The 13,382-nt window shown below is 39.9% G+C and overlaps 1 protein-coding gene across 1 annotated transcript in view; it reads right to left on the reverse strand.

Annotated features, from left to right (window-relative positions):
- The window catches only part of LOC147034965 (extracellular calcium-sensing receptor-like), a 118,935-nt gene that overhangs the window by 20,693 nt on the left and 84,860 nt on the right, over window positions 1-13,382 (reverse strand). Inside the window, exon 10 of the mRNA XM_085860923.1 lies at window positions 1,926-2,269. Coding sequence (XP_085717049.1) covers window positions 1,926-2,269 — 344 coding nt within the window. The remainder of the gene's footprint in view (window positions 1-1,925; window positions 2,270-13,382) is intronic.

Genomic DNA, 13,382 nt, shown 5'->3' on the forward strand with positions numbered 1-13,382 from the left:
AGGAAGAGTATGGAGATGGAGATCGGAGAAGAGCAGCAGGGGTTTATGAAGGGTAGAGGATGACGGATGGGATTTTTACACTGACACAGCTGGTTGAGAAGAGGTTGGAGGCGCGAGGTGAAATGGCATTTGGATTTGTGGACCTGGAGAAGGCCTATGACACTGTCCCAAGAGATGATGATGGAGACACTGAGATGAATGGGTGTGCTGGAAGCAGAAGTGAGGTTGTAGAAGAGATTTATAAGGGAACAAAGGAATGAGTTTGGGTTGGTTCTGGAATGTCTGAGGAGTTCAGTGTGAACATTAGTTTGAGGCAGGGAAGCACTCTCAGCCCACACAAGCTTATCATAGTGATGGAGCTGGTAAGTAGGAAAGTAAACAAGAGGGGTAGTATGGGGAGGTTTCTGTGTGTAGACGAACTGGCTGTTGTGGTGGAGAGTGGGCGGAAGATGCAGGAAGTACTGGGTGCAAGGAGACATTTGGGAAGTATGAACTGAAGATGAATATGGAGAAGACTGAAGTGACTTGGCTTGGGTAGCAGCGAAAATAAATGAATAACAGGTTCGAGGGGAAGGAGATCGGACAGGAAAATAGGTTTGAGTATCTGGGAGGAACCGTGACTGCGGATGGTAAGTCTGATCCAGAGGTGAGGAGGAGGATTCAGATGAGTGTGAATGCATGGTGTGTGGAGGGATTAATGGCAGACAGAAATACAACAAGGAGATTGAAAGGTTAGGTTCTGAAGTCAGGTGTAATGCTGGCCTACCTTTATGGTCTAGAAAGGGTGGCGCTGACAGAGAGACAACAGAGGCTGCAGGTTTGCAAGAACAACTGGTTCCGGAGGATTGTGGGATTTAATAGGTTTGATATATGGATGATTGATGAACTGAGGGAGAAGATTGGTGTGCAGATGAGCTTGACCGGGAGATTGGTGAAATACCCGCTGAGATGGAATGGGCACTTGCTGTGGATGTGGCAAGAGAGAAAGGCAAAGAGAGCGGATGGATTGAGGTCGAAGGAAAAGCGGTAGACCGTGGTTGGCATAGGAGGATTGTGTGAAGAGGGATATCAATAAGGTAGGGGTGGTTGGAGAATGGAGATAGTTGGCTGAGGACAGAGAGAAGTGGAGGAGTCTCGTGGTGTAAGCAAGGCAGAAACTTGGTGCCATTTGACCTCACCCCTTCTCAAGGGAAGAGGAGGAGGATAACAGAATAGAACATTTGCTTTTTTCCATGAAAACACTTTGTCCCACAAATTTAGTACTCTTCATTATTGATTCGCACAAACATTAATTTTGACAATTTTGCAAATGTGCAAAAGCAGAACAAATCACATTTTGCTATCTTGAGTTGGTATTTCTATCCTTTTTCTGCTACTGGTTTCTTACAGTTTGGTGCTTTCATAACAATACATTACATAACATGAAAAGAACCCTGCTTACCACAGAGAAAACTGAGCTATCTTTATTTTTCTGTATTAATTTCAAAATACGGGAGGAGGAGGAGGAGGAGGAGGAGGAGAAGATTGAGATCAAACTCTGTGCAGAGCGTTGGTGCTGCTTAAGCAGTCTCCTTTGCTATTGGGCACAATCCTGGACGGGTCGCCACTCCGACACAGTATACCAGCATGCTGGCACTTATTTTGCCGACCTCGGAAGGATGACAGACCGAGTTAACCACACCTGGTATTAATTCAACTGCTGAGCGGGATTTTAACTCAGGACCCGAGGGTCCAAAGCCCACCAACCTAACCATTAAACCAACACCAGGTACAAAATATGGGAATGACATTGAAATTGCACAAAAATTACAATTGCATTTTGTTTTTAATTGGGTCATGCAAATTTCAATTAGCAAATTATTTTATTATATTTCTAACTCACCAATGTTAAACGTTGATCTTTTCGTCAAGCAACTACTACCTACCATCAACAAAGTAAGGCAGATAAATGTTCCAGGTTCATTGAGCTGACAAGTTACATCCATGGGTCGTCCCAGATACAACACAGTGCAACTGAAGCAGGCTACCAGGCCCACCAAAAGGAATTCAAAAACCTGTAGGTCTGTGGCCCCCAGAGCAAAAATTTCTCGGTGATAAAACAAAAGCCACATGACTACTGCCGTGAACATGATTCCAATTAGAGCGAAGGAAAGCAGAACAATTGCCAGTGGATCGGAAAAAGCCAAAAAGTCTTCAGGCATTGGAACACAGCCATCTTGAAGCTCAGTTGGCCAGAAAAACTCTTGACACTTTTTACAATCTTGAGCATCTTTGGGAAAGAAAATTGATTCATTCTAAATATTAAATACAGCGTAAAGCAATTTTACAAAACATAAGTAATCGCTCTTGAGCATATGTCATAATAATAATAATGTCAATTATAATAAATAAACCACAAAGAAGCAAGAATTCACACCTCAAACATACTAGTAGTGGTAGTTTAATTAAGTGGGTGGAAGATCAGAAAAGAGTGCAAAAGTCTGCTGATAATTGAAGTTCATACCATGTGGTTTGGTGGAAAATTAGGAATGAGTCTGGTGAGAAATTGAAGAAGGTGGTGGGAATGGTGGCTGGTAACTAGGTTGATCAAAAATAAAGTTATTGTCAGCAAAATTCATGAAGAGGGTAGCTGAGTATAAAAATGGGATTTGTCAGTTGATAAAGAAAGTCAACATGATCTATTGTGCATATTAAAGGAATATCAACATCTCCCCACCCCACCCCACTCGCTCCCCCATCCAAATTTCATGTTTTCTCTCCTTGGAATTTCTTTCTGTATCAATCTTGTCCATCCCATGCATCCTTTCATGTCCCCCATTCCTCCCCACACCCATTGTTTGACCAAGTCTCCCTCTATCTTGCCCATCTCATCATGTGCTGTTGGTGTCCCCCTCCCCACTTTCTCCACTGTTCCTTTTGTCCTATTACCTCTTCATCGTTTCAGTGAACTCGCTCTTCCACGAGCCTTGGCTCTGTTTAGAGAAAAAAAGAAAATGAAATAAAAGGTGGTCTATTGTTCCATAGCATTCTCTCTTAAGGGGCTGTCACACCTTGACGTTTTAGCCAGCATATGGCAAGGTCTCAAATTGTATGTAAAACGCTGGCGTACGCTGAACTATTGATGTTTTTTTAAAGTGTTGGCTGTATAATAACGTGTTGGATGTATGCATAACGTATTAGTAACGTACACAGAACGTTTCAATCACATATCGATAACTTATACCAACGAATGCTGAGCGTGTTGTCGGCGTTTACAACCTATGCCCAACGATAGTCTAACTTATGCATAGCGCGCAGCAGCGTATCGCCGACGATCACGTGGCGTAGGCTATTCATAGGCTGCGGCTCAACGATTCAAATCATAACCACACTAGACATTGAAGTGTGAAGCTGCTGTCACACCTTGACGTTTTAGCTAGCATATGCCGACGTATGAAAAATTTGCCGAACCAAGCTGGTACACATTGAATACGTTATGGGTAAGTTTTGTATACGTTAAGAGCACGCTGGCATACGTCGTAGTATGCTGGAATACGTCGTAGTACGCTGGCATACGTCTTCATACGCCGAGTACGTGGAGAAATTTTAAGCATGTTGAAAATTTGTCGACATACTCAGCGTATGACACACGTTCCGCATACGCTGGCCATATGTTGTAGGCACGTTACACGATCGTTGACACACGTCGACACAAGTTGCTTGTACATTACTCATAAGTTGAAACGCATCAAGGTAATGGTTAGCGTCAGTGTTCCAGACTCCCTGGTTTTTTTATTATTATTTTTTTTTCTTCAGTATGACGGTGATGTTGACACTTCGATTTCTAGTGCAGTTATGATTTAAATCGTTGAGCGGCAGCCTATTAATTATATTATATTATAACCGCACTAGAAATCGAAGTGTTAACATCACCGTCATACCGAAGACAAAAAAAAAAAACAAAAAAAAAAAACAGGGATTCTGGAACACTGACGCTAACCATTACCTTGACATGTTTCGACTTATGAGTAACTTACAAGTAACGTGTGTGGACGTGTGTCAACGATCGCGTAACGTGCCAACAACTTATGGCCAGCGTTATGCGGAACGTGTGAGTCATACGCTGGCATACGTCAAAAAATTTCAAGCATGGAAAATTTGTCTAACAGTTCGGCATACTACGACGAATGCTAGCGTACTACGACATATGCCAGCTTACTACGATGTATGCCAGCGTATTACAACGTATGCCAGCATTCTCTTAACGTATACAAACTTACCCATAGCGTATTCAACGTGTGCCAGCGTTTTAGCCAAATCTTTCATACGTCAGGCATACGCTGGCTAAATCGTCAAGGTGTGACAGGGCCTTTACATCCCTTCTACTCTGTCTTTATGCCTTCTTAGGTGGTGGTACATCATTTCCATGATTATTCCCATTAGAAGTGTGTATGTTATTGGTCGACATGTTGTAATGGTCTATACCTGTGAAGTAGTTGGGTTTGTTCAGATTTTTGATTAAGGAATGTGTGAGACTCATTCATTACGTTTCCTCTTGGATAAGTTCATTGAATGATCGAGCATAATGAGGAGCATCTAAGTTGCTTTTGCTAGAAGTTTGGAATTCCACCTGGGCCAGGGTTTTGATAGTTTGGCATTTTGTATTTCTTTTTTCTTCTTCATCAAATATCACTTTCCTTTAGGTGTTGCTTTTTCTTTTCCAAGTTTTGGATTCAAACTACCTCCTTGTTGTGTTACTTTGGGTCTTCACATAAATTCCTCTCCAGAAATCTTCAAGTTTTTCTTACTGTGGCAGACCTCGTCCATTGTTTTTTTTTTTTGGTTTCTCTTGTTCATGGCAGAATATTGTACACCGCTTCTTCCCAATTCCGTATCCAGGCGATGATGCATGACACCATCCCTGGGTGCCGAAGAGAGTACTCAGTTTATACTCCATTTGTTATTTGGCAAAAATAATAATGATAAAATTTACATGTTGATCACCTTCGTTTATTTGTTTGATGGCTTGCTGGTTTGTTGATTTGTTGGTTTGTTTGTTGGTTGTTTTGTTACTTGGCAAAAATAATAATTTTTTTGGCAAGTTTGTTAATCGTGTGTGTGTGTGTGTGTGTATGTGTGTGTGTGTGTGTGTGTGTGTGTGTGTGTGTGTGTGTGTGTGTGTGTGTGTGTGTGTGTGGTTTGGCCAAAAAAAAATTGGCAAGAATGTTCATCGCCTCCGTGTGTTTGTGTATGTGTTTGTGTGCTTGTTTGTTTGTCTGTCCGCTCACATCCAGCCCAAACCGCTCAACAGATTGTTCAAAAATTTTCAGAGATTAATGCCACTGACTCTGCGACAGTCCCGCATTGAAGTTTCCTTGAATTTCGTTGACCAAAAAGGTCTGCATAGGCCAACAGGCCAATTTGAGCTGAATTTCTAAAATCCTCAATTTCAATCCAATGAACATGAAATTTGAACAGGATTTGCATATCAGGTCAGTGAATTCAGGCACCTACTAATTTTGTGGCAAACATCGGCCAAAAGGTCGACATAGGCAAAAAGTCCAATTTGGGACAAATTTTCTAAAATCCTCAATTTTCATCTGATTGACTTGAAATTTGAACAGGATTTGCATAGTAGGTAACTAAATTTAACCACCTATTAACTCTGAGGTTATCATTGGTCGAAAGGCCAAATTCGGCCAGATTTTCTTAAACCATCAATTTTCATCCGATTGACTTGAAATTTGAGGAACATTTTCATATGAGGTCGATGAACTCAAACTCCTATTAATTTTGAGGTCAACATCGAACCACAAGGTCAACATAGACAAAAAGGTCAACATGGCCAAATTTCTAAATCCTCAATTTTAATCCAATTAACTTTAAATTTGAAGAGCTTTTGCATATCAGGTCAATGAATTCAACCACCTACTAATTTTGTAGCAAATCCTGGTGTTGGCGCAGTGGTTAGGGCAGCGGCTTGGGATCCAAAAGGTCCTGAGTTCAAGCCCCGTTGGGCCACTGAATTAATACACCAGGGGGTTGACTCAGCCTGCCATCCTTCCGAGGTCGGCGAAATGAGCACCAGTGTACTGGGCCGGTGTATGCCCCGGTTAAAATAGGTGTACCATATCCCTGTGTCGTAAGAGGCGAACAGGGTTGCGTCAGGAAGGGCATCCGGCGTAAAACATGTGCCAAATCACGATGCGGATCATACGGATGATCCGCTGTGGCGACCCCTAACAGGAGCAGCCGAAAGAAGAAGAAGAAGACTAATTTTGTAGCAAACAATGGCCAAAAGGTCGACATTGGCCAAAAGGCCAATTTGGGACAAATTTACTAAAATCCTCAATTTTCATCCGATTGACTTGAAATTTGAAGAGCATTTTCATGTCAGGTCGGTGAATTCAAACACATTTTATTTTTGAGGTCACCATCGGCCAAAAGGTCAACATAGACAAAAAGGTCAACATCGGGCAAATTTCTAAAATCCTCAATTTTAATCCAATTAACTTGAAATTTGAAGTCTTTGCATGTCAGGTCACTGAATTGAACCATCTACTAATTTTGTGGTAAAGAATGGCCAAAAGGTCGACATAGGCCAACGGGCCAATTTGGACCGATTTTTCTGAAATCCTCAATTTTCATCCGATTGACTTGAATGTCAACAAGATTTGCGTATCAGGTCAATGAATTCAACCACCTATTAATTTTAAGGTAAACATAGGCCAAAAGGTCTACACAGGTCAAAAGGCCAAATTGGGTCAAATTTTCTAAAATCCTTAATTTTCATCCGATTGACTTAAAATTTAAAAGCCATTTGCACATGACATCACTGAACTCAACCACCTATTGATTTTGAAGTCAACATAGACCAAAGAAAAGGTCAACATCGGCCGTATTTCTAAAATCCTCAATTTTGATCCGATTGACTTGAAGTTTGAACAGCATTTGCATCTCAGGTCGCTGAATTCAACCACCAATTAATTTTGAGATCACTATTGGCCAAAAGGCCAATTTGGGCCAAATTTAGCCAAATTTTCTGAAATCCTCAATATTCATCTGATTAACTTGAAATTTGAAAATCATTTGCAGATTATGTCACTGAACTCAAACACCTATTGATTTTGAGGTCAACATAGACCGAAAGGTCAACATCGGCCAAATTTCTAAAATCCTCAATTTTCATTTGATTGACTTGAAATTTGAAGAGCATTTGCATGTCAGATCACTAAATTCAACCACCTATTAACTTTAAGGAAAATATAGGCTAAAAGGTCGACATCGATCAAAAGGTCAACATAGGCCAAATTTCTGAAAACCTCAATTTCAATCCAATTTACTTGAAATTTGAAGAGCCTTTGCATAGCAGGTCACTGAATTAAACCACCTACTAATTTTGTGGTAAACATTTGCCAAAATGTCGGCATAGGCCAATTTGGGCCAAATTTTCTGCAATCCTCAATTTTCATCTGATTGACTTGGTCGTTGTCATGAGAATTTTACAGGTGATTCTTCACTATTGAGAGATAGGGCCAAAAACTATGTATAGCATCTTATCTCTAAAAGTTGTGGATGACTTGTGACCAAATGAGGTGGAAGAGTTGGTTAGTTGACAAGAACAAGCCGATTCGATTTTGGTTAAGATCCAGAATCAGATCCGACCTACCAGTGTCATATAAAATGTAAACTATTCAGCCTGGCGGAGGTATGTTCTCTTCGGAGTGCCATTCCATTTTGCCATGTTCTCACTTTGTGTGATTTTTTTGTGTGGTTGTTTGTGTATTTGTTTTTCTGGGCGATATCTCAGCCATCCTTTGATCTTGGAAGCAAAATTTGGGGACAATAGTGAAGATGTGCTTTTGCAAAAACAGTATTTCTTATTTTTTTCATTAATCAATTAATTGATTAATTACTTAATTATGAAAGATTTATTCATCACTTATTTATTTTATTTCTCATCTCGGCAATATCTCAGGCACCTTTTGAGCTAGGAAGCTGATATTTGGACATGACAGTTATCAAATGATTTGGCTATAGAGTATTTTTGGTTTACTGATTAATCAATTAATCAATTAATGATTTACTTTCTTGTTTGTCTGAGTGATATCTCAGCCATCCTTTGAGCTAGGAAGCTGAAATTTGGGGACAAAAGTGAAGATGTGCTTTGGCAAAAAGTCTTTTTTATTTTTTGATTAATCGATTAATTGATTAAATTAATTCATTAAATAATTAATAAATGGATAAGAATGTAATTATTTCGATTTATTAATTACTTCTTTATTTTATTTCTCATGCTGACAATATCTCAGGTACCTTTTGAGGTCCGAAGATGATATTTGGACATGACAGTGACCAAGTGATTTTGCTACAAAGAGTATTTTTGTACACTGCTTCTTCCCAATTCCACTTCGGTGAGGAATGACGTCATCTCCGGCCACTGAAGGAAAGGAGTACTTGGTTTTTTCTCCGTGTTATTTCTTGTTTTCATATTTGTTTGTTTGTTTGTCCAAGCGATATCTCAGCTGTCCTTTGAGCGAGGAAAGCTGAAATTTGGAAACTAAACTGAAAATGTGCTTTGGCAAAAACAGGATTTTAATTTTTTTTTATTAATCAATGAATTGATTAATTATGTAATTATTATCGATTTATAAACGACATTTATTTTATTTCTCATCCTGGCAATATCTCAGGCACCTTTTGAGCGAGGAAGCTGATATTTGGACATGACAATGAACAAATGATTTGGCTATTAAGGCTATTTTTGATTTGTTGATTAATCAATTAATTATTTAATTTTTCGTTAATTTTCGTTAATTATTTAGTTAATTTTCAAAAAGTTACAGATTCAGATGAAACAGTGATGGTTTTGGGATGCTATCAGTCAACTGATTTCAAAATAAATTATTTTACGATTATTATTTATTTATTTTAATTATGCAATCAATGAATGAATTATTGTACACCGCTCCCTCCCAATTCTGACTCCACGTGCTGCAAGGTGGCATCGCTGGGCGCCAAAGGTGCCCTGGCGATGTCGCATGCTGGAGGATTGTTATTTATTTATTTATTTGGCATGTGGGTGGTGTACTCTGAATGTACTGCCACTTGTTTGTTTGTTTTCTTGGTTGTTTGTTTATTGCTTTGTTTGTTTGTCCAGACGATATCTCAGCCATCCTTTGAGCTAGAAACCTGAAATATGGAGACAAAATGAAGATGTGCTTTGGAAAAAACAATATTTCTTAATTTTTGATTAATCAATTAATTGATGAATTAATTCATTATTTATGATTTATGACATAATTATTTATTTTATTTCTCATCCTGGCAATATCTCAGGCACCTTTTGACCTCAGAAGCTGATATTTGGACATGACAGTGACCAAGTGATTTGGCTAAAAAGAGTATTTTTTATTTATTGATTAATCAAGTAATTACTTAATTATTATCGATTTATTACTTCTTTCTTTCGAGTGCATCCTTATGGCTGCTGGTTGCATCATTGGTTAAGGATGCGGCTATGCCGCTGATGCAGTGTCCCTATTACCAGTACACTGGTACTCATTTTGCCGACCTCAGAATGATGACAGTCTGAGTGAACCCCACCTGCTATTAATTCAGTGGCCAACAGGGCTCAGACTCAGGACCCTAGGATCCTCTAGGATCCCTAATCAGCCACCCTAACCACGAAGCCAACACCAGGCAATATCGATTTATTAATTACTTCTTTATTTTATTTCTTATCCTGAAAAAATCTCAGGCACCGTTTGAGCTCGGAAGCTGATATTTGTACATGACAATGACCAATTGATTTGGCTATGAAGAGTATTTTTGTACACTTCTCCTTCCCAATTCCATATCTTGGTGATGCATGCTGTCATATACCTGGTTTTGGCTACATGGTTAGGGGGGTGGGCTTGGGATCCTATGATCCTGAGTTCAAATCTTGCTCAACTGTTGAATTAATACCAGGTGGGGTTGACTCTGCCTGTCATCCTTCTGAGGTTGGTGAAATAAATGCCAGCTTGCTAGTATCCTTTGTTGGAGTGGTGACTTGTCCAGGATTATGCCCAATAGCCAAGGAGACTTCTTCGGCAGCAGCAATGCTCTGCACAGAGTATAGTCCTAATGGAAGGATGATGCCATTTCTCAGTGCTGAAGAAAGTGAGTACTCAGTTTTTACTCCGTTTTCTTTCTTGCTTTCTTGTTACTTATGAAATCTAAAGATTTTCTAAGTATATTGATGACTTCCGTCCTCTGTTTGTGTGTTTGTTAATTACGAAATCTAAAGATTTCGTAAGTATATTGATGACTTCCGTTTCTGTTTGTTTGTTTGTGTTTGTTTGTTTGTGTGTTTGTTTGTTTGCGTGTTTGTTTGTTTGTAGGCACGATAACTCGAGAATGGAAGAAGCTACCAATGTCAAATTACATCACGTGATTCAGGAGGGTGATGGCGAGTGCAGATTAGATTTTGGTCATAATCGGTCAAAGGTCAAGGTCACAGTGAGGTCAAATATTCGATTTTTGATGGTTGGGTTCAGATAACTCGAGAACGGAAGAAGCTACCAATGTCAACTTACACCACGTGATTCAGGAGGGTGATGGCTCATGCTGGTTAGATTTTGGTCAAAATCGGTCATAGGTCAAGGTCACAGTGAGGTCAAACATCCAAAAAATAATAACTTGAGAACAGAAGAAGCTACGAATGTCAAATTACACCATGTGATTCTGGAGGGTGGTGGCTAGCGCTGATTAGATTTTGGTCAAAATCAGTCAAAGGTCAAGGTCACAGTGAGGTCAAACATCCAAAACATTCTATTTTTGATGGTTTGGTACAGAATCATCGTAGAAACTTCTGGTTTGCGTCGCTACCTTCTCGAGAGACAGCTTTTATTAGACAAGGTCAGAGGTCAAGTTGACGATTTCGTAAGTACCAGTCGATGACTGCTTGTTTGTTTGTTTGTTTGTGTGTTTGTTTGTTTGTTTGTAGGCACGATAATTCGAGAACAGAAGAAGCTACCAATGTCAAATTACACCACGTGATTCAGGAGGGTGATGGCTAACGCTGATTAGATTTTGCTCAAAATCGGGCAAAGGTCAAGGTCACAGTGAGGTCAAACATAATTCCATAAATTCATGTGGAGAAATGGAGTATTTTTGCTTCGCTTGACATTACGAGTTCGTTTTAACTTCGATTTTAATTTTGTCTTCGGTTTTTGCGATCGCTTAGGACGCTTAAAACTCGGTTCTCGAAATTCTGGTAAAAATCGGATGTTTTGGAGACGTATTAAGATTGTATAAAAAATATTTCACTCACGCGTCACGGGTCGTCACGTGATGCAGTGCGCAATTCCGTAAATTCATGTGGAGAAATGGAGTATTTTTGCTTCGCTCGACGTTACGAGTTCGTTTTAACCTCGGTTTTAATTTTGTCTTCGGTTTTTGCGATCGCTTAGGATGCTTAAAACTCGGTTGTCGAAATTCTGGTAAAAATCAGATGTTTTGGAGACGTTTTAAGATTGTACAAAAAATATTTCACTCGCGCGTCACGGCTCGTCACGTGATGCAGTGCGCTCGAGCAGGCGCGTCGTTGACTCACGTATGGTTTTGTGTGTGCGCGCTAACGGTGTTTTCGATAAAGATGGTGTTTAAAAGTCATTTTTTTATCCCAATAAAGGTTATCGTCGCATGCCTGACTCGCTAAGCCGTCGGATTATGTAAAGATTGTTGGTGGATGGCCGAATATTACGGTTTTGTGACTTTGATAAAATAATATGAAATAATTGCGTGGAGAAATGGAGATTTTTGCTTTGGTCGACGTTACGATGTTTGATGGTTTGGTACAGAATCATCGTAGAAACTTCTGGTTTGCGTCGCTACCTTCTCTAGAGACAGCTTTTATTAGACAAGGTCAGAGGTCAAGTTGACGATTTCGTAAGTACCAATCTATGACTGCTTGTTGGATTCGCTATATATGAGATATCCCTTATTGTCGGGTTTTCCGGGTGTGTGTGTGTGTGTGTGTGTGTGTGTGTGTGTGTGTGTGTGTGTGTGTGTGTGTGTGTGTGTGTGTGTGTGTGTGTGTGTGTGTGTGTGTATCTGCAATGTGAGGCTCCACACCACGAACCAGTGAACCGATTTCGATGAAACTTTGCCAACAGGTGCCATATGGTCTGGGAATGTGCGCATTTGCATTTCGTTGCCTAGCAACCACCCGTTGCTGTACAGCGGCCGAAACATCGCGTGCAGTATTTTCAATACTTGTCCTTCAGTTTTGAATGTAGAGAAACGAGACTTCGGAATTAAACACTTCGAGATATTTAGGAAATTTTACTCCAGCCGATTTTTGATTGAGGTTTTATTTTTCAAATGGTTGTCCTTCAAAAATCGGGTGTCTATTTGCCATCATTTAAGGTGTGTATACAGTGTTTGTGAGGAACTACACCGTCGTTCCACCTTCGATCTCTCCTCGATCCAAACGTTATTGACCAAAGTGAAAAGGATCCAAAATAAATGGAATCACCGGCATTTCTGTCTTTGTGGATTTCTAATAATATAATATGTTTATTTATTTCCCGAAAACGATTCCACGACCCACACACCACCTTCAATTATTTATTTATTTACCGAAAACAATTCCACGACCCACGCACCACCTCCAATTATTTATTTATTTTTCCGAAAACAATTCCACGATCCACACATCACCTCCAATTATTTATTTATTGACTGAAAACAATTCCACGACCCACACACCACCTTCAATTATTTATTTATTTTTCCGAAACAATTCCACGACCCACACACCACCTCCAATTATTTATTTATTCACTGAAAACGATTCCACGATCCACACACCACCTCCAATTATTTATTTATTTACCGTAAACGATTCCATGATCCACACACCACCTCCAATTATTTATTTATTTACCGAAAACTATTCCATGACCGACACACCACCTCCAATTATTTATTATTTAACGTGGGAGTGGCGTAGGAAAGTGGGCGTGGCTTATGAAAAATATTGTGTGGCTCACGAGGTGTGGTCAAACAAGATAATTGAGAGAAGTTTATCGGGTTTTCCGTGTGTGTGTGTGTGTGTGTGTGTGTGTGTGTGTGTGTGTGTGTGTGTGTGTGTGTGTGTGTGTGTGTGTGTGTGTGTGTGTGTGTGTGTGTGTGTGTGTGTGTGTGTGTGTGTGTGTGTGTGTGTGTGTGTGTGTGTGTGTGTGTGTGTGTGTGTGTGTGTGTAACGCGAGGCTCCACAGCACAAACCAGCAAACCGATTATTTTTCAAATGGCAGTCCTTCAAAAATAGGGTGTCTATTTACTGTCATTTTTTATGAGGAGTGCCAGTTGGCAAAATCTGCAATCGGAAAAATCTTGCCAGCAGAGGAACAATT

Source organism: Eptatretus burgeri, chromosome 1 (genome assembly GCF_056783735.1).
Source record: "Eptatretus burgeri isolate ZD-2024b chromosome 1, Ebu_testis_v1, whole genome shotgun sequence".
Classification (NCBI taxonomy): Eukaryota; Metazoa; Chordata; class Myxini; order Myxiniformes; family Myxinidae; genus Eptatretus; species Eptatretus burgeri.